At 35.6% G+C, this 24,957-nt stretch overlaps 1 protein-coding gene across 3 annotated transcripts in view; it reads left to right on the top strand.

Annotated features, from left to right (window-relative positions):
* The window catches only part of LOC110448583 (WD repeat and FYVE domain-containing protein 3-like), a 63,039-nt gene extending 39,434 nt beyond the window's left edge, over positions 1-23,605 (top strand). For all 3 annotated transcript variants that reach the window (XM_021494903.1, XM_021494902.1, XM_021494901.1), the window contains 30 exons: positions 304-496; positions 730-815; positions 1,048-1,153; positions 1,980-2,081; positions 2,371-2,448; positions 2,772-2,904; positions 3,254-3,336; positions 4,044-4,215; positions 4,700-4,908; positions 5,699-5,847; positions 7,574-7,630; positions 8,031-8,177; positions 8,749-8,832; positions 9,119-9,173; positions 9,800-9,919; positions 10,435-10,552; positions 11,092-11,198; positions 11,509-11,662; positions 11,809-11,900; positions 12,699-12,911; positions 13,239-13,383; positions 13,510-13,664; positions 13,970-14,062; positions 15,099-15,332; positions 15,986-16,108; positions 16,871-16,930; positions 17,225-17,897; positions 18,352-18,463; positions 18,916-19,113; positions 21,788-23,605. In XM_021494903.1, coding sequence (XP_021350578.1) covers positions 304-496; positions 730-815; positions 1,048-1,153; positions 1,980-2,081; positions 2,371-2,448; positions 2,772-2,904; positions 3,254-3,336; positions 4,044-4,215; positions 4,700-4,908; positions 5,699-5,847; positions 7,574-7,630; positions 8,031-8,177; positions 8,749-8,832; positions 9,119-9,173; positions 9,800-9,919; positions 10,435-10,552; positions 11,092-11,198; positions 11,509-11,662; positions 11,809-11,900; positions 12,699-12,911; positions 13,239-13,383; positions 13,510-13,664; positions 13,970-14,062; positions 15,099-15,332; positions 15,986-16,108; positions 16,871-16,930; positions 17,225-17,897; positions 18,352-18,463; positions 18,916-19,113; positions 21,788-21,917 — 4,381 coding nt within the window. In that variant the 3' untranslated portion in view covers positions 21,918-23,605. The remainder of the gene's footprint in view (positions 1-303; positions 497-729; positions 816-1,047; positions 1,154-1,979; positions 2,082-2,370; positions 2,449-2,771; positions 2,905-3,253; positions 3,337-4,043; positions 4,216-4,699; positions 4,909-5,698; positions 5,848-7,573; positions 7,631-8,030; positions 8,178-8,748; positions 8,833-9,118; positions 9,174-9,799; positions 9,920-10,434; positions 10,553-11,091; positions 11,199-11,508; positions 11,663-11,808; positions 11,901-12,698; positions 12,912-13,238; positions 13,384-13,509; positions 13,665-13,969; positions 14,063-15,098; positions 15,333-15,985; positions 16,109-16,870; positions 16,931-17,224; positions 17,898-18,351; positions 18,464-18,915; positions 19,114-21,787) is intronic.
* Positions 23,606-24,957: the final 1,352 nt, after the last annotated feature.

Genomic DNA, 24,957 nt, shown 5'->3' with positions numbered 1-24,957 from the left:
ATATTGGTATATTGAGGGAAATATATGAAGGAATTTGTGAAAAGAAAACAGCTCGGAGAAACTTGAAACATGCTGATGGTAAGCAAGGTAGGAAATGAAATGAGGGCCATTATATAGGTGTTTACCATGTTTTTTTCCGTAACTATCTTCTTTAGGAAATTGTCATTAAGCAGATCATGTAAGCATCAATTGCTTTGCATACCAAGAAAGAAACCTCTTTACTGAATTTGTATAATCAGAAATTATCTTTGATCAGTTAGAAACACACTTGAAAGGGTCAAATATGTTTGGCCTCTGTTTCAGTGCTTCCAACCTACACGGGGGTAAGGCTATGCGTACAACGTGGCACGTTAACATGGAGGAAGGCGAAGAATTGACAGAGGAGGTGGCAGACCTTGCCTGCATGGAGCTCAGTTCCAGTGTCATAGAAGGGCACCACCTGGTGGCCAATGCAGCCAAACGTGTCTGGGAGGAGTTGTATGCCTGTAAAAAACCGGTATGTGGAAATTTTTGTATAGATGGTGTTTAAGGCCTGTTAAAAATTACATCACAACACCTGTATGGGAGAAACTGTATGTCTTTTCAAAAGGTTAAGTCATTTTTTTATTTTTTATAAAAGTATCCTTTTACTGTCTTTTTAAAGGTATGTATATATTGATGATATATCAGCCTATGATTTGCAATTTATATCTTTTAAAATGTAATTTTTCCTTCGTCTTCCTGGATTAGGTGCTTGAAGAAGTGTTTAAAACTCAGCTGAACAACATGGACCCATCTAGCGCAAAGATAACATCTCCAGATCTCAACTCTGTTAGGTAAGATCATCAGCTCTACAAGATAAAAACTTAAGGTACTGCTAGCTGTTATATTTTCTGTGTGAAATACCTGTAATAAGTAGATGGCCAAGGCATCGTTAACTCTTTTCGTCTTTAAAAATATTTGTGAATTCCATTCACAAATTCAATTATGTTATGACAATGTCTGCTTATAAAGAATGCAAAAATATTTTTGTGACGAAATGATAATGTTAAGGTATTGTGTGTTTAGGGGTTTGATACAGGAGAGTGCCTCCAAGGTGTGGATAGGGTATGCTGACTCGGAGAGAAAGGGCAACGTTTCCTATACAGAGAGACTTCCAGCTCAAATACAATCAGTAAGTCCCTGTGTTATTTGTTTAAGAGAGGTACTGTGTACCAAGAAGTTTTCGCTGAAGTTTTGTTTTCGCCTTTCCGCCATTCATAATAATGGAAAATTTATCATTACAGAAAATATAAATAACATAGTAATTGAATATTACAGACAAAATTAACACTGGGCAAAAACTGATATCGTGGGCGAAGGGCGAAAATTTGACTGGCCAAAAGTTACCTGATACAATACAGTAATAGCATTTACCAATCAATTACTGTGAAATCATATATTTTCAGGGGGGCCCAAATTTTGTGGTTTCCTAAAAAAAATCAAAATTTCTTTGGTTCATGAATTTGTGGGTCATGTGGACCCACTCATATGGAGAAAAGCTTTATGTCAAACTTGTAACTACTTCATGGACCTATGAATTTGTAGATAATGAGTGCCTACGAAATCAACGAAATAAAAAACACCTCGAAATGAGTGATTTCCCAGTAATTATTACAGTGTTAAGTTATTTTACACTTTGTATTATGATTAAATCCATATATTTTCAGATTTGTTTTGTTTGTTCCGAGCTAAAAAGGTCATACTTGGGAACATTTCTTCTGGAGTATGAATTTAAAATGTAGTTGATAACTACCAAATGAGCACAACATAAATTATGATTTTAAATACTGTTAATATTGCATGCCAAGATTTGTTTGCATGTAAACTAATACATGTAAAACTTTTTGTCTTTTATGTTGTTTTGTGATTTTGTTAATTTGATAAAAATTAATACAGAAGGTTGGAAGATTGGCATGCTGAGAGCTTGTCTTATTGTGTTTGTGATGTTATGTTGACAGAAACTACAGAAGGTTGGCAGTGGTATGCTAAGATTTGCAACAAGAACCAAGAAGAAAGAGCTGCCTCTCAAGTCCTCCCCCTCATCTAATGTTCACATGACTGTGAGTATCTCACACACAATTCACCATTTCCTTAAGGTGATATGCTACCTTTCATTGATATGAATCTCCTTTCAAAAGTGTTACACTCTATAATAAAGCTGTGTTATATCTTTCTTTTGTTGGTGAAAGTTTGGACTTTGGTTAATTGAATATTTTGGTATGTTGAATACCTCACAAATCTTCACACTTTTTCAAGTGATAAATTTTCAAGATTTTTTTCTAAACATAGCTGAAAAAGCCCACCTACAAATGTCATGTTGTACAGTGTATCCTCCTATTGTTTCTGCAGGACTATATTTCTTGGACACTCACACACATGGCTATAGTCAAAGACTTGTCTGAGCTTCAGTTTCAGCAGTATATACATGTAAGTCTTTCAGGATAATTTTTGCTTGAAGTTATTTTGCATGTCATGAAATATTTTGACTGTTTCCTTAACGGATCCAATTAGCCTTACATCTGACGTTGGTTTTAGATCTCCCTTGGGGTATGGTGATTTTGAATCTTGAGGTCTAAATCATATTGAAAGTTAAAAAACTTGTTATAGAAGCAATAGATAATATTTCTTAATTTAAAAGATGCTTGCATGTTGGTAATTGAAGATTTCTAATTGATGAATAAATTTGACGCATAATATTGAAGAGCATAGTCTACGTTAAATATAACGATGAGTTTATTAACATTCTTCAGGGTCAAGAACATATGGCAAAATACCTTGCTGAGGAGTGGAGCCAGACAGAGGGAGAACTGCTACGAGAGAAGGGCTTGTGGGGGCCACACCTGGGAGGTCGACTGGACAAGTGGCAGTCGGATATGACTGAAGGTGAGTTATCTCCCCTAGTAAGAGGGTTTGGCAGCATAGGTTTAGGTTTTACTATTACAGAGTTGAACGCTTATTAACCCTAAAGACTGATACTCTGTAATAGATTCATTCTCAAATCTAAAAACTATTTTATGAAAGTTGAATTGCTTCTATGCCCTGAATTACTTCATTTCGCCATTTGCTCTTATCATTTTGATAATACAAGATTTATTCATAAATTTTTTAACTTGTGAAATAAACAATAACATATTTAATATTGAAAAGGTTTCGCCTGTAGCCTGTTTGTATGTTTACATTTAAACTGACCTGTTTGGAAAAAAAGGATAAAACGAAATGTGTTGTTCTGCAGGTCCATGTCGTATGAGGAAGAAAATGGTGAAGAATGATATCTTCTTTCAACACTACCCCTACAGACCTGACATGGAAGACAGTGTGAGTGTGAAATTTTGTTAACATATTTCTAATTTCTTATGAATTCAATCTTATACTTGTATATTTATCTGTAAATATCACTGAGGCCCTCAGTATATTCACTCAGAGGTAAAATGCACCATATTCAGACAATTTTTTGGGACTTGAATGGATATTAAATGCTTTCGAATAGAGTCCATTCCTGAAAAACTCATTTTTAAACAATTTTCATGTTTCAAGTACATGCACCTTTTTAAATTTGAAATAAACTTTGGGAAATAAGGATGGACGAAATTAAAAAATCTAAAATAAATTATTACTGCCAACATCTTCGAATGATCAGATATGAAAATATGCAAATTGTGTGAAGAATTTGAAAAAAGGTTAGTTAGTTGCGATTCTCCCCCTCTTCCAGAGATCTTCAAGTGCCAAATGTTTGAGACATTTTTCAAAGTTTTGAAACAGTTTGCATATTTTCATATTGAATTTGCACATTGATGAATATGTATACTGACCAGAAAAAAACTTAAACTGGGTGTTAATGTGGGAGAAAACCAAAGTACCTGGAGAAAAATCATGTGGTTCGGACAGGTGACCCCATACCTTTTTACGTCTGGTCAGGAAATTGAACTCTGGCTGTCTTGGTGTAAGGCTAGTATACTATCCACTTTGCCACCCCATCATATATTAAAGGTTTTATGTCATTGTTTTGCTGTCTGGTGTTTCAGCCCCTGAAGTACAAGGTAGCTATGAGCTTTGATAGCAAGGAATACTATGAGCGGTACCGGCCACAGACCTTGGTAGAGCATGGCAAGGAGATACTTCCCATCCAGATGGGTGTTGATAGTGGACTGACGGGGAATTCAGGAGGCGGACAGGATTACGACAGCTCTCCAGTGGGTAAGTGTCGTAACAAAGGCATGTCAATGTTGATCTTAAGATATCATCTTCCAATGCAAGATTTTCGTATGTATTTATATTAATTTCTGGGAAGAAAAATGTATTACCTTTAATTTAAATTAATATTCAAGGTTATGAATTTTCAAAAGATTAAAGTTAGCTTATTCGCCTAAAATATCAGTTAGGTCTATATTCTGTTGAAATACAAAAGCATTTTTAAAGATATGAATGACAAGAATTATTTTCAGGGACATTAATTATAAAGAAACAAATTTCATTGACAGATGGAATCACTGTTTCCTTATGGACAAACACGATTCAGAATAAAATTCATCAGTTTGGTATGAATAAAATTATTTTACACTCTTTGCTTGACAAAGGAAACAGACAATTCCTGTTTGTGTTCAAAACAACTTAGCCTTTATGATAATCAAGATCGAAGGTATATAAGTTAACAATTACCACTGTTCCCATTGTCATGAAGATATGCTGAGCATGCCCAAGCTACTGCCACGTTCAAGTGGCCCGAAAACATCTGAGCCTGATGATGACCTTGACGAGTCAACAACGGAGGGCGACATGGACAAACCAGACAGTCAGGAGAATGCTGGTGAGACTGTAACAGAGGTGCACACTGGGGGAAAATCAGACAACAACCAGACCATCCTCAGGATCCTCGGTGAAGGCGAGAAGGTGAGGCCACAGGGACGGTTAAAGTAGGAATGATTACTAGATTTATTGAGGATAAAATACATGCTTAGCTAAAAAAAAAAGCTAATCTTCTACATGATCCTCTTGTAAGTTATATACATGTGTTAATTAGTTAAAAGATATTTTTTAGTTTTTTACACAAAAATTAATTCTAAGATTTTATCACAGTTATCTTGGTTAAAAAAATACCACAGAATGCATAGTTTCATGCAAAAGGTTTTCGTCAGTTAAATGGCATTTGCCTTACATACATCCATGCTTATATAGCAAAGAATATAATCTGACATAGTTATATGCTTATATAACATAGTATAAAAAACATAAAGGTAGATTAAGAAGTTGGTTAATAGTGTACCAGTTAGGGTTACAAAGTAAAAATCAATGAAATTTACAGTGATATGTAGTACTGAGTAAGTTTGCTTTGGAAAATTGAAAGTTTAATACTTGCAATAAGAAATTGCCTAAAATAAAAACTACAAGTGACACTGTATTGAAGTAGTATTCTTGGTATTTAGATTATATGACACTATATATCTGGAACAAAAGTAGCACACATTTCTTATTATAATGATATCTGAAACACATAGCTTAAGTCAACTGAATAGCTGTTGTAATACAGACTAAATAATGTTGCACCAAGTTTATCCCTTCAAAAATATTCCATTCATTTTTTTCTCCGTTATGGTTAGTTTTCAAGTGATTTTTGTTTATTATCTATACTATTTAAATTAGGGGACTTTTTATTTATTTATCTCAATTTATTCGCTGACAGATAACCAACATCTTCCGATGTGCACGAATACTGGGCTTAGATACAGCAGAAGGCCTGCTGCTGTTTGGCCGGGAACACTTCTACGTTATAGACGGTTTTACTATGCTGAGGACACGCGAGATTCGTGACATCGACAGTCTACCTCCAGAGTATGTGTACTCTGTAACATTAACTTGCACTAGTAGAGAGAGTTGTATAATCTATATAACATTAACTCGTACTAGTAGAGAGAGTTGTATAATCTATATAACATTAACTTGTACTAGTAGAGATAGTTGTATAATCTATATAACATTAACTTGTACTAGTAGAGATAGTTGTATAATCTATATAACATTAACTTGTACTAGTAGAGATAGTTGTATAATCTATATAACATTAACTTGTACTAGTAGAGAGAGTTGTATAATCTATATAACATTAACTTGTACTAGTAGAGAGAGTTGTATAATCTATATAACATTAACTTGTACTAGTAGAGAGAGTTGTATAATCTATATAACATTAACTTGTACTAGTAGAGAGAGTTGTATAATCTATATAACATTAACTTGTACTAGTAGAGAGAGTTGTATAATCTATATAACATTAACTTGTACTAGTAGAGAGAGTTGTATAATCTATATAACATTAACTTGTACTAGTAGAGAGAGTTGTATAATCTATATAACATTAACTTGTACTAGTAGAGAGAGTTGTATAATCTATATAACATTAACTTGTACTAGTAGAGAGAGTTGTATAATCTATATAACATTAACTTGTACTAGTAGAGAGAGTTGTATAATCTATATAACATTAACTTGTACTAGTAGAGAGAGTTGTATAATCTATATAACATTAACTTGTACTAGTAGAGAGAGTTGTATAATCTATATAACATTAACTTGTACTAGTAGAGAGAGTTGTATAATCTATATAACATTAACTTGTACTAGTAGAGAGAGTTGTATAATCTATATAACATTAACTTGTACTAGTAGAGAGAGTTGTATAATCTATATAACATTAACTTGTACTAGTAGAGAGAGTTGTATAATCTATATAACATTAACTTGTACTAGTAGAGAGAGTTGTATAATCTATATAACATTAACTTGTACTAGTAGAGAGAGTTGTATAATCTATATAACATTAACTTGTACTAGTAGAGAGAGTTGTATAATCTATATAACATTAACTTGTACTAGTAGAGAGAGTTGTATAATCTATATAACATTAACTTGTACTAGTAGAGAGAGTTGTATAATCTATATAACATTAACTTGTACTAGTAGAGAGAGTTGTATAATCTATATAACATTAACTTGTACTAGTAGAGAGAGTTGTATAATCTATATAACATTAACTTGTACTAGTAGAGAGAGTTGTATAATCTATATAACATTAACTTGTACTAGTAGAGAGAGTTGTATAATCTATATAACATTAACTTGTACTAGTAGAGAGAGTTGTATAATCTATATAACATTAACTTGTACTAGTAGAGAGAGTTGTATAATCTATATAACATTAACTTGTACTAGTAGAGATAGTTGTATAATCTATGTAACATTAACTCGTACTAGTAGAGAGAGTTGTATAATCTATATAACATTAACTTGTACTAGTAGAGAGAGTTGTATAATCTATTTTCTGGTCTGAATTACAGTTTTGCATTGATGGGCTGTTACATCATTCCTCATTTATATGAAAATTTAGATGTTGTAGGTGAAAGAACACATTCTAAATGTCTTATATATGGCCTTGTAAAATTTTACTTCCTAAAAGGAAGATAGTTTCACAACTATTTCAAATTATTTATGTATCATTTTCAAGTGATTGATGTTATCTTTATTGTTTATCTATAGCTATATTTTGTTTTTGTACTTGCAGTCTTCATGATCCAATCATCCCAAAAAGCACAAAAGGCACAGGTACACAGATACGAATGTAAGTTCTAACAGATTCACTGAACTGACAGTCTTGGTTTCACAGAAAATCAAAAAAGTCCTATCTTCAGAAACATAAAATAAGTTTTTCTATAAATATGACTGAACTTTACAATTATTATTTTCACTGCAAGCATGTATATTTTAAATCAGAACCACACAAAAATAAAATCACTCTTGTTGGCCCTGATGTTGGCGTGTGGGGTGTGGGGGGTCTTGATGTGAGGAGAAACCAGAGTACTTGGAGAAAACCCACATGGTCGGGCAGGTGACCCAGTACCTTTCCACCTCTGATAGGGGAATCAAACCCTGGCCGTCTTGCTAAAAGTCGAGTGCATTCTCCACTGCACCACTCGACCACCCTAAATGCATTTTTAATGACAAAATATTTTTGTTTGCAGATGTAGCAAGTTTGCCCATGAAGATATACGAGAGGTCCACAAGCGGAGGTATTTATTACAGCCCATAGCAGTGGAATTCTTCTCAGCGGACGGAAGAAACTACTTATTAGCATTCCCACGGAAACTCAGGAACAAAGTTTATGCAAAGTAAGTTTTGACCAGGGAAATAAACTGCATGAAACATTTGTTGGTACTTTTATTCATGGTTAAGCCTTTTCCATAATCAACCGTAGGAAAGGGGTGGCAGACACATTTTCAGAGACCCAACCACCCATAAAATCTTAAAAGCAATTTGATATAAGGAATGGTAGGCAGATCTGGTTACAACCCAACAACCCACCTCCACCATACGATAAATTATGGAATAGCTCTTATATGTTTACAAACTGTTTCTATGATACAAACTTTGGTGTAGACTGTTTGTCTGAGGCAACTTGTGTTACATGTACTGAACATTCTGATCCATGTTTTTCACAGAAAAGTAGGACATATTCAATGGCCGATGATACCATACTAAATAAAATTTGTGAAGTTTTCCAATCATGATCCCTGATGTATCGATTAGCACCTTCGAATCAGTACAAAAAGTCTTAAAATAGGCTGTGGTTAAAATAGCCCCATTTACAGTAACCTATAATGGTTAACATGGAAAACATAGTTGAGAATAGCTGGTACAGTTTACAAAACCTACATGGCTTTTGTTATTCCTGTGTCCCAGGTTCATGGCAGTGGCAACCTCAATGACAGACAATGCCCAGCAGTCTGTGTCTGGGCAGAAACACAGTGCCAAGGTGGAAGCAGGGTATGTACTTGAAAAAGTTCATAGATCAGTTAAATTTAAAGTGGTATAATAATGTCATTCTTTTAGATTTGTAATATATATCTTAACAGAATTTATGGGATAATGTTTTCAATTGAGAAATAGAAAAATGATTTACATAAATTTATATATTTTCTTCTTGTATCAAATTTATTTATTTTCTTCTTGTATCTTTATTGTAAAAATGTTCCTGTTATTTGTTGACAATATGGACTTAAATAGTAATCATAGAGAAGATCATGGATGTTGTAATAATTATTTTCCACAGATCTGGATTAATCAGCAACTTGATTGGTGAGAAATCTGTCACACAAAGATGGGAAGTAAGTATTAGGTATTCATATGGTACTAACTTGCTTAATTTGGTTTCTCAATTTTGAGAATGTGAATGAAATATGCTATTTATTGTCACAATTTGCATGTTGTATTAATCATCTAGCGGAGTTATTCCAGAAAAACTTCAGAAATTCTGGTAGAAATTGGAACTATTTGACTGTCTACAAGTACCTTTCAAATATGATAGATGACTCAAAGAATGTAATAAAATAAAATAAGAATTGTGAAAATGTGTTAAAAGTTTTTTTCTCAATCTCAAAAACTGAGAAGCTTCATCAGATGGGAACAACTGTTAAAGTTACTAACTATACCGAGATCCAACCTTTTACCCTAAGCCACCAGCATCAGTGAATGACATATTTTTCATTGCTTTCTCATTATCCGATTTAACTGTTATTTGTGCTGAAAGAGAAAGGAACTGAAATAAATCATTGATAGTAACTGGTCATGTTACAGTAAGAATATTTGAGACTTGTGCTCTTTGTGTTTTACCAAACTGTTACTGTGTGAATGATGACGGTTTTCTTTCCATGTACATGAAAGTATTGAAGTTTTAGATGTTTCTACCAAAAATTCTGAATGAAATTTCATTACCATTTTCCTGTTCCCCCAGAGAGGTGAGATTAACAACTTTCAGTATCTGATGCATCTTAATACACTGGCCGGGCGATCCTACAATGACCTGATGCAGTACCCCGTGTTTCCCTGGATTGTGGCTGACTACGACTCAGAGGTAGGCTGTCAACTAGGCCTTTCAATTAAAAAGGGGAGATGCAAGCTAAATACATGTACTTGGTCAACATATGGTCAATTAAATTTATTTCAGATGCAGTTTTTATGTTTGAGGTACATCTTAAAATCTTACAATGGATTTCTGAATCAATTTAGATTGATGATTTTTTTCGCCAAATCATAGATGTCTCAAACATGATTTTCGAATGAGGAGATGTATTGGAAATTAGATTTTATGTTGACTCCTGTTAAATATTATACATGCAACAACGTTTTCCTTGACTTGGCTATCATATGCTAGTTGTACCTTTATACTACATTAATTAACTGCAACATCATGTAAAAAGCTGGTACTGTCAAAACTTTTTATAACAAACTACACTCAGATGACATTTTCATGAGCAATTGAGTCCAGGAAAAATCCTAAGAACTTTTTCCACGATAAGTGTGGTCAAAATAACCATGTGTTATGTTGTACAGAACGAGTTTTGTCATTAACATTGCATGTCTTCACAGGAACTGGACCTGTACAAGGCTGAGACATTCCGCGATCTGTCTAAACCCATGGGGGCCCAGACACCTGACCGGCTGAAGCAATTCAGGAAACGCTACCAGGATTGGGATGACCCTCAAGGTGGGTGTTTCATCTGTTATTGAATCTCATTAATCAAGCCAACTTCAGCTGGATTTCTGGGACACTTGTTAAAAGGGAAAGTCCTCCTGCTGGCTGGATAGTGGGACAACCACAAAAGTGATGGTTGGATTAACGAGGCTTGACTACAGCAATGTCCAAGATAATTTGACTAGCCTGTGTGACATACAATAATTTGGTAGATTACACTTTATCAACTAATAATCTATTGAATATGAAATGAGTCTTTTGAAACCATTTTAATTTAATAAATTGCTGTCATGCAAAATCTCCCACATTGAAAAACCAATTAGAGGCGTATCTCTTACACAGACATCTCTGAGGGATGGTAACCATGTATTAGGTCGGACATTTTTTATTCCCAATGCTTTCGTTTATCACAGAACATTTCCGAGTCTCTTAGATTGTTTATAACATATAAACTAAATCAGCCTAGTACAAAATATAACAGGGATTTTATTATCCTACGTTTCTTTACTTTCATGCCTGAACTACTAAGTTCACTTTGTATATTCCTGCAGGAGAGACACCGCCCTACCATTATGGGACCCACTACTCGTCGGCCATGATCGTGGCCTCCTACCTCCTCAGGATGGAACCTTTCACTCAACACTTCCTCAGTCTCCAGGTAACTAACCTCCTTTTACAAGTCTTCCAGGCTACCGCACATTTAAAAAAACTGTTTTATACATATTGAAAAATATGAAGCCAACACATGTAGCAACTAAAGGATTTTTGATGGTTTATAAATTCAACTTGTGCATTGATAAAATAAGGTCATTGACATGCAATCAAGGGCACATTTATAAGTTAACATTTATCTTTTGGAAAATAAATGGGTGTGCTTATCTGAGATAGGGTGATTTATAGGTCATTTACAGTAGATGTAGCAGAAATGCACCGGAACGGTTGTGTTCAATATTTGTTTTTGTTACTAGGGAGGACATTTTGATTTAGCTGACAGGATGTTTCACAGCGTTAAAGAAAACTGGTTGTCAGCTTCCAAAAACAACATGGCTGACGTAAAGGAGCTCATCCCAGAATTCTTCTATCTGCCTGAATTCTTAAAAAATACAAATAATTTTGATCTGGGTAAGTATTTGTTTTTTGGTTTTCTTCAGAACAAATTTCAATTTTGTTGTTGTTTCTAAGTGAAGCTTAAGCACTTTATTTCTTTATTAAAGAAATGTCAATGTTAACAGATTGTTTATGTATAACACCATCACTGTTTTATGTAGGTTGTAAACAGAGTGGTGTCCAGCTGCACGACGTCGTACTCCCTCCATGGGCGCGCGAAGACTCGAGGGAGTTCATCAGAGCCCACAGAGAGGTATGTTGGTCGCCAAAAATTGGTCTAAACCAGTCCTGGTCATCTTAGAGGTCTCGTAGGCCTGATATGACTGTACCATTGCTGGGCGGTTACGCTACTAACTAACCATGAGGTCTAGAGTCTATCTGTAACATTCAAACTACAGTGTGCTGTAAGTTGCAGGTCTGACTCCCAGCCTTGCAGGCAGCTGTATTGAACCTCTAAACAGTATCTTAAAATATATTTTGTGAAAAATAGGCAGCCCTTTGTAAAAAAAAAAAAAAAAAGATTGATTGTTATATGTTTGTATGTGAAATAGAATAAAACTACATTTTGTATTTAGAAAGACATCATATGGAACTCGCCAATATTTGACGTTACAAAATCAAATTCCACTGTGTTTTACTAAATTTTCATTGTGCATTTAGTTTCACTTCATTTATAGTAGCAATGTAAATACGAGTACAGCATTTATATGAACAATTTAAATTGACTCTGTGTAACTGTATCTGCAGAATGCAAGAGTTAATGATTTCAAAGATATCATTTTGAAATGCACATTAATTTTGTGAAAGAAAGTGAACACGAATGATTATATACGGTGTGTATTTCTAAATGTCTATAAAGTTTTAAGTATCGGTATTTGTTACTCACATTTTGGTCTGCTAATGGCGTCTGAATGAATAGAGACAAGGTAATGCATCAGTATGTCATTAAACTTTAATATTAAAATTATCATAAATATTTTATTAATGTTTAGACAAGGACCGTTTTGTTAGGTGTTGAGTTGCCCTTCATTTGACAGTTTTCCCTATTCAGGCTCTGGAGAGTGACTATGTGAGTGCCCACCTCCATGAGTGGATAGATCTGATCTTTGGCTACAAACAGCAGGGCCAGACTGCCGTAGAGGCTGTCAATGTGTTCCACCATCTCTTCTACGAGGGTAATGTTGACATCTACAGTATTGACGACCCTCTCAAGAGAAATGCCACCATTGGATTCATCAACAACTTTGGCCAGATTCCCAAACAGGTAAAGTTTCTAGTAATTTCAACTCCATAATCATTTCAAAAGGAAATGATTTTATCTAAAACATATAAACATATAATCATTCAAAAACAAAAAATGCAGTCATTCAAAATGGAATGACATAGAATCTACTTAATTTTTCCTCACCATGACTGATGAAGAGCAAACTTTCTATGAAATAATTTGATTTCAAAGGGTGAAAATTGCTTTTAAATCAAGATGTTTTATTCAAAATAGATATTTTTTTAAGAAGGAATGATCATGATTTGATTTAAAATGAGGTTGATGTTTTGATGGTATTATTAACTGGTATAATTTCATTTGTTACAGCTGTTTAAGAAGCTTCATCCTCAAAAACGCCTGAATATCAAACTGTTGGATCCTATTCCCATGGGATCTATACCTGCAGCAATGGCGGAGAAATTATTTTTCCACAATGTCGACAATCTCCGACCCACAAAACAGACTATTAAAGGTACAGTGCTAATATCATTAAAAATAGTGGTACATTGTATATTTATTTCTTATATCATTAAAAATTGTTATTCATAACATTATGGTGGACTACAGCAGTAAATAAGCACAACATTGTTCTTTGCAGAGTTGAAGAGTGCTGTAGGCCAGATCATTCAACATGAGAAATATGTACTGGCCGTGGAACAGAATAAAGTCCTCATCCCTCCCATCTACAACCGATACCTGGCCTGGGGATTTGCAGATCAAAGTGTACGGATTGGAAACTATGAGTCAGAAAAGGTAGGTGTGGTCAGATAGGAAAAGTTTGTTTTACAAGATGCTGTAATGAGAGGATGGCTGTTAAATTTTTATAACATTCTTTGTCATTGTCGCAACTTCTAAGATCTCCTGGAGAAAATTTGCATGTTTGCAGGTGTATTAAGAAATATGCAGGCCTGAAGAAATCCATTATCAGACAATGAAGTGGCTTGAGTGAAACATAACTTGGTACTGTGGACGAGATGTAGGCTCTGTAACAGATTGTTGGGCGTTCAAGGGGAGTTATATTGTTTGTAACATTATAATGAGTATTGCTTTGTTGACAGGCCATCAGTGTGTACGAGTCGCTAGACAATGGAGAGATTCTGTGTTCCACCTGCCCTAACGCCAAAATCTTTATCACAGGCGGTACCAGTTGTGTAAGTGTTCATCTCACATGTTTATAGCAGAAATACTATAAAGCTACTTCTCATGAATTTGTTGAATATTTCACAAATTTACACAAAAAAATCTATCTGTAGTATAGAACCTACAGGAGAGTTCACAAATTATAGTTCACGTGAAAATAAAGTGATTCAGAGTAGCAGTTTTTATCAGTGACATGACACTCATGTTAATCTCCATATCTTTGTAAATGGACTATACCTTCTCGCAACTCAGACAGAGGTATCCCACGTCATACCCACTGCTAGATTTTTCTATCTCGTCCGATCTGTCTTGTACCTTTACAAAACATTTCGTGGAATTATGACACTGCGATGTATTCATCCACGCATTTACCGATTGAAATTGACAATTAGCATTATAAATGTCTATTTTGTCGTTATATGTATAGTTTTGATGTTGTTAGATGTTTGGTGTTGTAGATAAAATATAATCTACACTGTGAAATATGTTGTAATCTATGTAAGGACGGAATACATTTGTATGTGGAAGCATTCAAATATAGCTTAAGTAGTGAAGTGGTCATTATCATTTGAGGCCCGGGGCGAGATACTTGTAGTTTTTAGCAAAATTGAATATATATATTTTTTCGAATTAAAAGGTGCGAGAGAAAAAATCCATTACCTGTGACTGAGCAAGATCGGGTTATCTCAGTCTCAGGCTAAGATTTTGTAACATCCCAACCGAGGCGTGAGAATCTTTGCCTCAGTTGGTTTTTTGTTACAGAAACTTAACACTCGACTGAGATAACCCGATCTTACTCAGTTACAGGTAATAGATTTTATTATTATCAGATAATGTATCCATTATCCAAAAGTGGTCCTTCTTGCATCAATTTAATATTGTATTAGGTATTACCAACGTGTTGTTTTGAAGAGGAAGATGGAGAAAAAGGAAATCCTGTCAAAATGGGGCAACCAATAAAGATTGTGAAGTAAATTAAATTCTAGATGCAAGAGAATAGTAGTTTTTTCCTTAACTTGTATTAATGTTTGATGTCTATTGTGACAGGTTGTAAATGTATGGGAGAACCGTCCCAAGGAGAAGAAGGTGGTGCTGAAACAGCCATTGTTTGGTCACCTGGAGACAGTGACGTGTCTAGCCTCGTCTCAGGCTTACAACGTGATTGTCAGCGGGTCACGTGACCGCTGCTGTATCATCTGGGACCTTAGTCGTCTCCTCTATGTCAGACAGCTACGAGGACATTCCGCACCTGTGGCCGCCGTCTGTATCAACGAACTCACGGTATATTGAAAAAAAAGACTCCCTGTAATTTAACCAGGTTTTGATAAAAAAAAATCACTCAATTTATCAGTTGTAAGCACTTGTACTTTACTTATTCTCAAATATATCAATACACTGACTCATAGACATGACTATCATTTCTTATATCTATTTAGTGTCAAGCTAAATCTTATAAGAGGCTTTTTATCACAGAAAAAAATCTAAATTGGTCTCCAGAAGGCTTCTCAAAATGGGCCAGATTTTACTTCGTTCATAAAAAAGATGCATTTTCAGATCATTGAGACACTTTAATTTTTTTTATCTTATTACCTATTTGACTGTGTCCCTACCTATTTCAGAAAATAATATTGGGAGGGAGGAATAACTCCCACACCCACAATTATTCTTTTTTCTTGGCCCACTTTACAAATGTCAACAATTATTTGAGACCCTACACCTCCTATATTGTCAATTATATCTGGCATCCACATCCACTATTATATATTCACATCTAAAATATCCCTGTTTGAAACTAGTTTTGTCATTGAAGGATTTTTATAGGAAGATTACATTTATTTGTTACATTCTGTAGTGAGAAGTTGTTTTCTTTCACCAGTTGAAATTATAAAGGCGATATTTTGTGCATGCAATGATGTAGAAACTTATCCTTGCAGGGAGACATAGCAAGCTGTGCTGGCACTTATCTTTACGTCTGGTCCATCAACGGGGAGGAGATTGCCTGTGTGAACACAGCTACTCTCCGCAGTCAACAGATCCTTTGTCTCGCCATGTCCCAGGTAAGGGCATGGATCAAGCTTACACCATTCTTAGGGTACATTCGCGTATCCGGTTGAACCGGTTGAACCTGTAAAGAAAATGACAGGTACAGATCTGAACCGAGGCTGACCTCAGGAAAATTTGGCACGTGTAGATTGAGGGGTCAAGAAGTACCTGGCCGAAACTAAAATGCTGACTATTGTCAGTTTGCGTTATTTCTTTCTTAAACAATGTCACGCCACATGTAGTTTTTAAGATACGTTATGTAATTCAGTGAACGCGTGAGAGAAGGGTATAATATTCTTGATATATTGTTTTTTATTCTCCGAAACTGCATTTTTAGCTCTGCTTATAGATCGGTCCAAGTGTGTTCGTTTATCGTGGAAAATTTCTGCACCACACATACCGTTTCAACCGGGATACGCGAATGTAGCCTTATTACCTACATACTGATATAATGAGGCTACCAGCTAATGGGGGAGGGGAGGGGTCTAATTGTCTAGTTAGATTTCTTTATAAGAAAAAAGAAAGAGACAAAGAATGAATTGTCAACACAACCATACCTTGCAGAAAACTGATCCTCTTAAATGAAATGAACTTCACAAAATCTGATTGAAATGTGTCAAGAAATTTTAAGAATACATATTCATTTTTTTTTTTTAATAGTTGAACTAGATTTAGATTTAGAACTAGATGTTCAGGCAATGATGACTATTTTAAAAGAATTTTTTTCCCTCTTACCACATCCAACTTTGTTTCATCAATTCCTGCTTGCTTGACAGATTATTGAGTGGGACAGTCGTAACGTGATTATGACAGGAAGCAGCGATGGAGTTGTTAGGGTAAGTAGTGGTCACGCTTCAATTATTCTCTCTCAACAAAGTTCCAGAGGATATAGGTTACTGCCTGTACGTATCGAAAATAATCTTCATATTTTAAAAATAATAATTCTAACTGAATACATATGAAGTAAGTATCAGTAAGTCAAGATGAAAAACAAAAATAATGATATTTGGACATTTTTCAAGATATTTATTTTTATATAATTAGAGTAAACATACCTTTATTTAGAGTAAACATACCTTAAGGCATCAGAGCTGTGAATTGTACCTAATTCTGAATGTTCTACCTCACAGATGTGGTCTATTGAGCATGTACAAGTTCCAATTGAGAACAAAAGTGAAAAGAATAAGGACAAATGTGATGCTACACCTGTAGAGGAGCAGGCTGAAGCAATGGGCAGTGAAGTGGTCGACATTCCAATGACATTGAGAAAAGAATCATGTGCCAGTTACTGTGATGCTAGAGCTGTAGCGGACAGACTTCGGGAATTCAAGGACCCGGATTTGACAGCTCGTGAAATAGAAATGGGGTCATCGGCAGAGAGTGAGAGTCACATTCCGTCACACTTGCGTGACTCGCGTTGTGATTTAGAGCGTGACGGCAGTGTTATAAGCACGACAAGTAGCATCAGTGATATGTGTCGTGCGGACGATGTGGGGAGTACAGACGGGGCAGAGATAGACCCTGCCCTCAATGCACTGGACATCATGTACCAATCAAACATTAGTGATACTCAGATACCTAGTCAGTCTGAACCTTGTCTTTCGGCACTTACAGTTGATGGAATCAACTGCAGCCAGAGTCACCCTGACCTAAAGATAGGCGACGAGAAAGAGGAGACAACTCTGTCGAAGTCTGCATCGTCAGAGTTCGAGGTCATAACAGACAATGAAGTCAAAAACTCACCCAAAACTATGGAAGATCTGCTGAAAAGGAAACCTAGAAAACGCAATGCACTGCGTGAAGGTAAACAATGTAAAAAGTAGATCTAGTGGTCTCATTGAAGGCATATTTTGTATCTTTATTTTCTGTCTAATTTGATTTGCTGCTATCGGAAATATGGACCATTACTGATATCATTTTGTTTGTCGATGTGATATTTCAAACGGTGGCATTAAAAAGTACAGGATAGTGGTTATGGTTTGTGATGGTTTTGAGAAGACAAAGGAAAAGACTGCTTAAAGATTGATACAGACCAACATGAAGTACAGTTTTATACCATTTTGAAAGATATTTCTGGACTTTTTCACACCCTTCCTAGGAAACTTGAAAAAAAAGTTGCACATATTAATATATATTATTAGTATTGAAATTAAACAGTAAAGTGAAAATGTTTTTCAAACTTAAGTAAATTGAAAAATAATTATGATGTTTACTTTAAACCAGACTGCGTGATTTATGCCTTGTGATAATTTTCCAGGTTTCCGATGGCAAAGGCAGCTTGTTTTCAGAAGCAAACTTACAATGCACACGGCTTATGAACGGAAGGACAATAAGGACCCAGCAGCTGTTACAGCTATCGCAGTGTCAAAGTAAGTCCAGGATTATCCCCTCCTTCTTAAACTTACAGAAAACTGATTTTGTTAAAATGATTATACCAGTAAGGTAACATGTTTTTAGGGATTTAATCCCAGCAGACATATAAAAACTGATTTAAGAAGCTTTGTAATAGCCCTCCAGAAAGTTTTTATCAGATTATCAGGTTTTTCAGAATTTCTTTTCAATATGGATACCAGGACCATCTTCTCTTTTCTAAGATCATCTACTAATAACTTGTGACATACTAAATAATTGCAAAATTCTAAGATTTTATCTACCAGGCACTTGAAAATTTAAAGAAATGTTAACTTTCTTCAATTAAATATAAAAAAAATCCTTTTATATTAATATAATAGTATCTATTAGTCTTCACTAATAATACAAAAAGTAAGAAGGGATAATAAAGTGCCCTAACTACATATAGTTAATTTGTTTTTGACATCAGAGACCATAAGACAGTGTATGTTGGTGATGCCAAGGGCCGGATATTCAGCTGGACGGTGACTGACCAGCCCGGCAAGGTAGTAGCTGACCATTGGATGAAGGATGATGGGGCGGAGACCTGTCCAACGTGTAACGTCCGCTTCTCCTTCGCAGAACGCAGACACCACTGTCGCAATTGTGGACAGGTCTTCTGCTCCAGGTTGGGATATATGTTTTACAATGTCTGAATTTAGATTGGTCTAGGGGTGCATCCAGGGAGTGAGGCCAAGGGGGTTTCCAAATTATATGCACAACTCTATTCAAAACAAACAAGTGGAGGATCAATCATTTCTGTAACCTCCTTTATCGTTTTTTCGACAATTGAAATAATTCTCTCAAGAGTTATAGTATATTGATCTGAAGACCAGGAAAAAATAGCCTCAAGTCACTCAAGAACAAAAATCATTCAAAACATGCACTCTTTGATAAAATATTTATACATTGTGAAGGTTTTATGGAATGATATCTGAAGTAAAAGTGGGTGAAGATAAAGAAAACTTGTCATTAGCATAATATTCTGTTATTTCATGGGTAAAAGTCTGAGCTTGAATAATGAATGGTTATAGCTCCTTAATGAAATTAGCTAACTATGATGAATATTATACCTATTTGTATGCTCTTCACTGAATGGGGGGGGCATTATACTTGAGTCAGGGTGTCCATCTCTATATCTGTAGCCACAAGATTGTTTAAAGTACTTCTCTTGTAGAACTCCATACACATTTAAAGTAAAATCTGCTGCTTCAGTATATCTCAACTATGTGATATTTTGTTTTGTTAACTTTGTGCTATTAAATGTATATACTCATATTCAATATATACCAAAAAAACCTGCCAAAGTCAAAACAAAGTTCCTTACTTAAAGACACTGGGCTCGTGACAGAAGGGTTGCAGGTTCGAGTCACGGCACGGCACGGCACGGCACTGTGTTGTCTCTTTGAGCAAGATACTTTACTCCGCTTGTTCCAGTCTACTCAGCTGTAAATGAGTACGTGGTTGGGCAGTGCTAGAATTGTAGAATGCTAGCTGTGAGCACCAAAATGGCAGCACATGTTGGCTGGTTGCAAAGGCCCTATAACCACGGATAATAATTTGTGAACTGCTTTGAGACGACCTACGAACTAGGTTGTGATAAAGCGGTATATAAGAACCTCGAGTTATTATTACCAAGGTATTATTATTAGCTCACCTGGTCCAAAGTTTATGCCATAATGTGGCGTCCCTCGTCCCTCGTCTGTACGTCAACAATTTCTTCAAATGACTTCTTCTTCTTAACCACTGATTGGAATTTAACTAAATTTGACTGGAAGCATCCCTAGGTGGTGGGGATTCAAAATTGTACAAATGGTAGGGTCAACCCCCCAGGGGGCTGAGGGGCGGGGCCAAAAGGGGACAATTTGGCTATATTGCTTTAAGCAACTTCTCTACAATTAAAAGATGGACATCAACCATATTTGACTGGAAGCATCCCTACGTAGTGGGGATTAAAAATTGTACAAATGGTAGGGCTGACCCCAAAATGGTGGGGCTGACACCCAAGGGGGCTGAGGGTGGGGCCAAAAGGGGTCAATTTGGCTATATTGCTTTAAGCGACTTCTCCTCTGGAACTTAGAGCTGGATATAAACCATATTTTACTGGAAGAATCCCTAGGTAGTGGAGTTTTAAAATTGTACAAATGGTGGGGCTGACCTCCAAGGGGGCGGGGCCAAAAGGGGGCAATTTGGCTAAATTGCTATAATGACTGCTTCTGTAGAACTATGCGCTGGATATCAATCATATTTGGTCAGAAGCATTCATAAGAGGCAGGGATTCAAAAGTGTACAAATGGTGGGGCTGACCCCCCAGGGGGCTGAAAGGCGGGGCCAAAAAGGGTTATTTGGCTATATTGCTTTAAGCGACTCTTCTTCTCTGGAACTAAGAGATTGATATTAACCATATTTGACTGGATGCATCCCTAGGTAGTTGGGATTCAAAAATGTACAAATGGTGGGGCTGACCCCCCAGAGGGCTGAAGGGCGTGGCCAAAAGGGGTCAATTTGGCTATATTGCTATAAATGACTTCTTCTGTAGAACTATGCAATGGATATCAATCATATTTGGTAAGAAGCATTCATTGGAGGCAGGGATTCAAATTGTACAAGTAGTGAGGCTGACCCCCTTGGCTAAAGGGTGGGGCAAAAAATAGTTTATTGCTTGGAAGTGGTTGAGATCCCCACCCTATTACCATATCCCCAACCCAAAACTATATATACAATTGTTGGTCATAAAGAGACAAATGCAGTCATGATATTATAATTGATCCTGGGATCTGGCCACAACCCTAGGGACCTAGTTTCTGAATCACACCTTGGAAGCAGTGGAGATCCCCACCCCATAACCATACATTAAATTGCTGGGCATGAAAACTCTAATACAGATATGATACAAGGATTGGCCTTGGGGTCTGGCCCATTTCCTTGGATCTTATTTGGAGAATATTTTGCCATGATTACTTTTGATATCAAGGTGAGCGATACAGGCCGAGGGCCTCTTGTTATTAATTATTACACCTGAGAATGGGTCCTTAGAATGTACAAAGGGCATTAGGTAGCCTGCTGCTTACATTACTAGTTTTATTTCGTTTAGCAAGGACAGTCAGGTGTGAACTCAAATGTATGGCAAATAGTTATTTGAGGGACATACATTCATATATTGAATCAAATCTTGAATATGAAGTGGTTTGAAGCTCCATCATGAAATAGATAATTGTTAACATTAGATAAATACTAAATTTGGTATGGGATTAATTTTACAAGTAAACATAGTAGTAACATCAATCATTATCTGTTTTCAGATGTAGTAAGTACGAGACTGAGATTCGTCGACTTCGGATCCTCAGACCAGTCCGAGTGTGCCAGGCATGTTACAACATCATCAAGGCCCAGCAGGCTGCAGCTGATAACATTACCAACAGCAAGTCGTAATCCATGCCTTCAAGCCATCAGGCCACACCGGCAATTCATAGGACTTTGTCTACAATTTGTATGACCATATTAGTCTTCTGCCATCTCTACAAATTTTAAGATTACACCTACAACTCATATGGCGATTTGTCAGTGATATGGCCACGTTTGCAAGTTCATGCAAGTTTTTGAAGCCAAGCCTCCTAGTCTTCGGTTACACCTACTATTCAAATGACAGTGTCCAGCAGTAATTTGGCCACCTGTGCAGGTCCGTGTAAATCTTCAGCCATATCTGCAAGTCTTAGGTTACACCAATGCTGCAAGTCTAAGGTTACATAAACAGTTCATACGACAGTGTCCAGCAGACAAGTCAATTCAAGTCTTAGACCATGACTGCAAGTCTTGGGTTACACCTGTGGCCATATCAAGCAGTTTCAATCCACACCTACAATCTGTAATTCCTAGGCCAAGCTAAAAATAAGTCTAAGGCCATGTCCTTATATCATAAGGCCATGCCGACTATGCCCATACAGTTTGTGTTTACTGGAGACTCCGCTTCACAAACCTTGTGTTGGAAACCCTTGCTCTGCAAATACAGACAGTTGAGTTATGATCAGAGCTTTTCACCAGCCTTTTGAGAGGAGAAACCATGTAAAGAAGAGGAAATTTATTCATTGATTACCAACCATTCAAGGGTCATCTCCATGGTGTCATCTCCATGGGTCAATTCCATGGAAACACAGCTATACCATACACATACTCTTAATGTGAGGATTATGAAATGTTGAGGAGAAAGGAATTTTCATAGGCATGGTGAAAAAGTTGCCAAAATTAGTCCATACATCATTAACTTGGCTAAATACCAACCATAGTAGATCAAGTATAGGCTATATGTAATACATAAACATGTTTCCGAGTATGAAATTTCTGTCATGATGGATAAATTAGTACTTTTGTATACATGTCTTTAAAATATAAATATGAGATTAAAAAATTATCCATGCATACCATTAATGACAGGGAAATTACCATTATGGATTAAAAAAAAACACATTGTAGAATATTTTATGTCATTTCATTGAACTAGTTAGTGTTACATTGTTCAGTAAGTCATTCCTCTGCAGGGTATTTGTGAATGTGCAATACACCATTTGTCTGTGCTGGATTATGTGGGACTTATGTATACTCCACATTCCCCAGGTTAGCAATCTGGGCCAATCATCGTTACGTTTGACATAGGTGGTTATTCAGTACCAAAGTTTAACCATGCTTAGATAGTTTATTTAGCAAAAGATTCGTTGCTATTGTATTGAACATTTTAAAAATATTTTCATTTTTTTTTTTTTTTTTCAAAATCTTTGTATTGCTGATAACATTAATGTTAAGGATGATACATAAGTTATCTTTGAGTGAAAGATAGGAATAAAGTCTTAAGCCCAAGATTTTGGCAGTATCCTGTCACCAGTGCACAATAGCAAAACAGCTTTCATTTTAAGTCTGCTTGATGTGCTGTTGAATGTTTGGGGATTTTGTCGGGTTTGATGCTTCATTTATGAATTGTGTTCAAAGGAATTAGGAAAAGTTTCAATTTGACCAAAATTAAGGTAGGTGGTTGATCCTTTCACCCCTACATAACTTAAGTAGACTCTACCATGTATTGATCTGGACGAGTCCATTATGGTCTACAGTGGTGAAAGGGTTAAAGTATCCCCATGTAATCTTAGTAGACTCTACCATGTATTGATCTGGATGAGTTCATTATTGTCTATAGTGGTGAAAGGGTTAAAGTATCCCCATGTAAAAAGGGTTAAAAGCAGAAAAATGGGGAAAAGTAGATAAAGCAAAATGTTGTGGTTTAATTATAAAATGATGAATGTTTAAAGCTAGATTTCCTTTCACCACCATTGTCCTCGTATTTGTTACTGATTATGATACAAGTAGCTTAGGACTTGTCCAAGTCTAGGGTTCTGCTGTCGATATGTTGAGTGAGAGTATTAGGGCAGACCTGCAGACTACACTGTGAGTAGGATAGATAGAGGCCTCGTCTGAAATCATCACGTACCAGACGTTGCCTAAAACTGTTACATTTCATCAAAACAATATGACATTGTGTTGTGATATCTTGTTTTTGTATGGCATTTTAGGTGTAACTTACTTAAAACATCCTAAAAGTTCTAAAGAAGATATGAGCTATTATTATTATTATGCAAGTTTTTCCAACTTCACACTTAGTGAGAAGTAATATAATGCATTCTAGAGAAAATAGAACCAACAGTAAATTAATAGTACATGTTGTGCTTGCTTGTAAATAAGATTCGTGTGTGTATATTGCCACTTTAAGATATACTTCCGCACCAAAGCCAAGGTTGTAGTACAGAAACTGGTTTATAAGTTATAACATTATAACCCATACTAGATTAGCGAATAGAGTTTTTACGTTTCTGTCAATAGCTATCTGTGATATTTTATCTTTTCCTGTTGTTGCCCTGTATGTAACCGTCTGTATATGTTACTAGTATATAACATAGTGTGTTATGGGTCATTGAAACGGCCGCTATCAAATGTACAGAAGCACCACAATGCGTACCAAACTGTTAATGTTAAAAGTCAAGATGACGTTCCACTTCCATTTGTTTATGTGTGAAATGGTGTGTGTATATAAAAGTAGTTGTCATGTTAGTAAATATCTGCACAATATAAGTATGCTGTTACAAGTTTTAATTTTACCTACTGTTTTATCGTAAACATGATATTGGTGTTTTATAGGAATATTGTACAATGTATTATCAATTGTAAATCCTATTCATATCACTATATAGATAAACAAAAACAAGACTTTTCTCCTTGGATCTTATCATCGTGTCCAAGACAAAAAATAAATCCATAACATTAAAGCTGAAATTAAATCTTTACTCATTTCTATCAAGTTTTATCATGAGATTCATAATCATAATTGTAAAAAGGTTCATTGTCTGAAATAGCTGTGGAATATGTCATTAAATTTTCAAATTTTAAGCTATGCTGCATACAAATTTATTTATTTTTTAAGAAATTTCTTTAA

Source organism: Mizuhopecten yessoensis, unplaced genomic scaffold (genome assembly GCF_002113885.1).
Source record: "Mizuhopecten yessoensis strain PY_sf001 unplaced genomic scaffold, ASM211388v2 scaffold4121, whole genome shotgun sequence".
NCBI classification, from domain to species: domain Eukaryota; kingdom Metazoa; phylum Mollusca; class Bivalvia; order Pectinida; family Pectinidae; genus Mizuhopecten; species Mizuhopecten yessoensis.
This window is presented reverse-complemented; position numbering and strand designations above follow the sequence as displayed.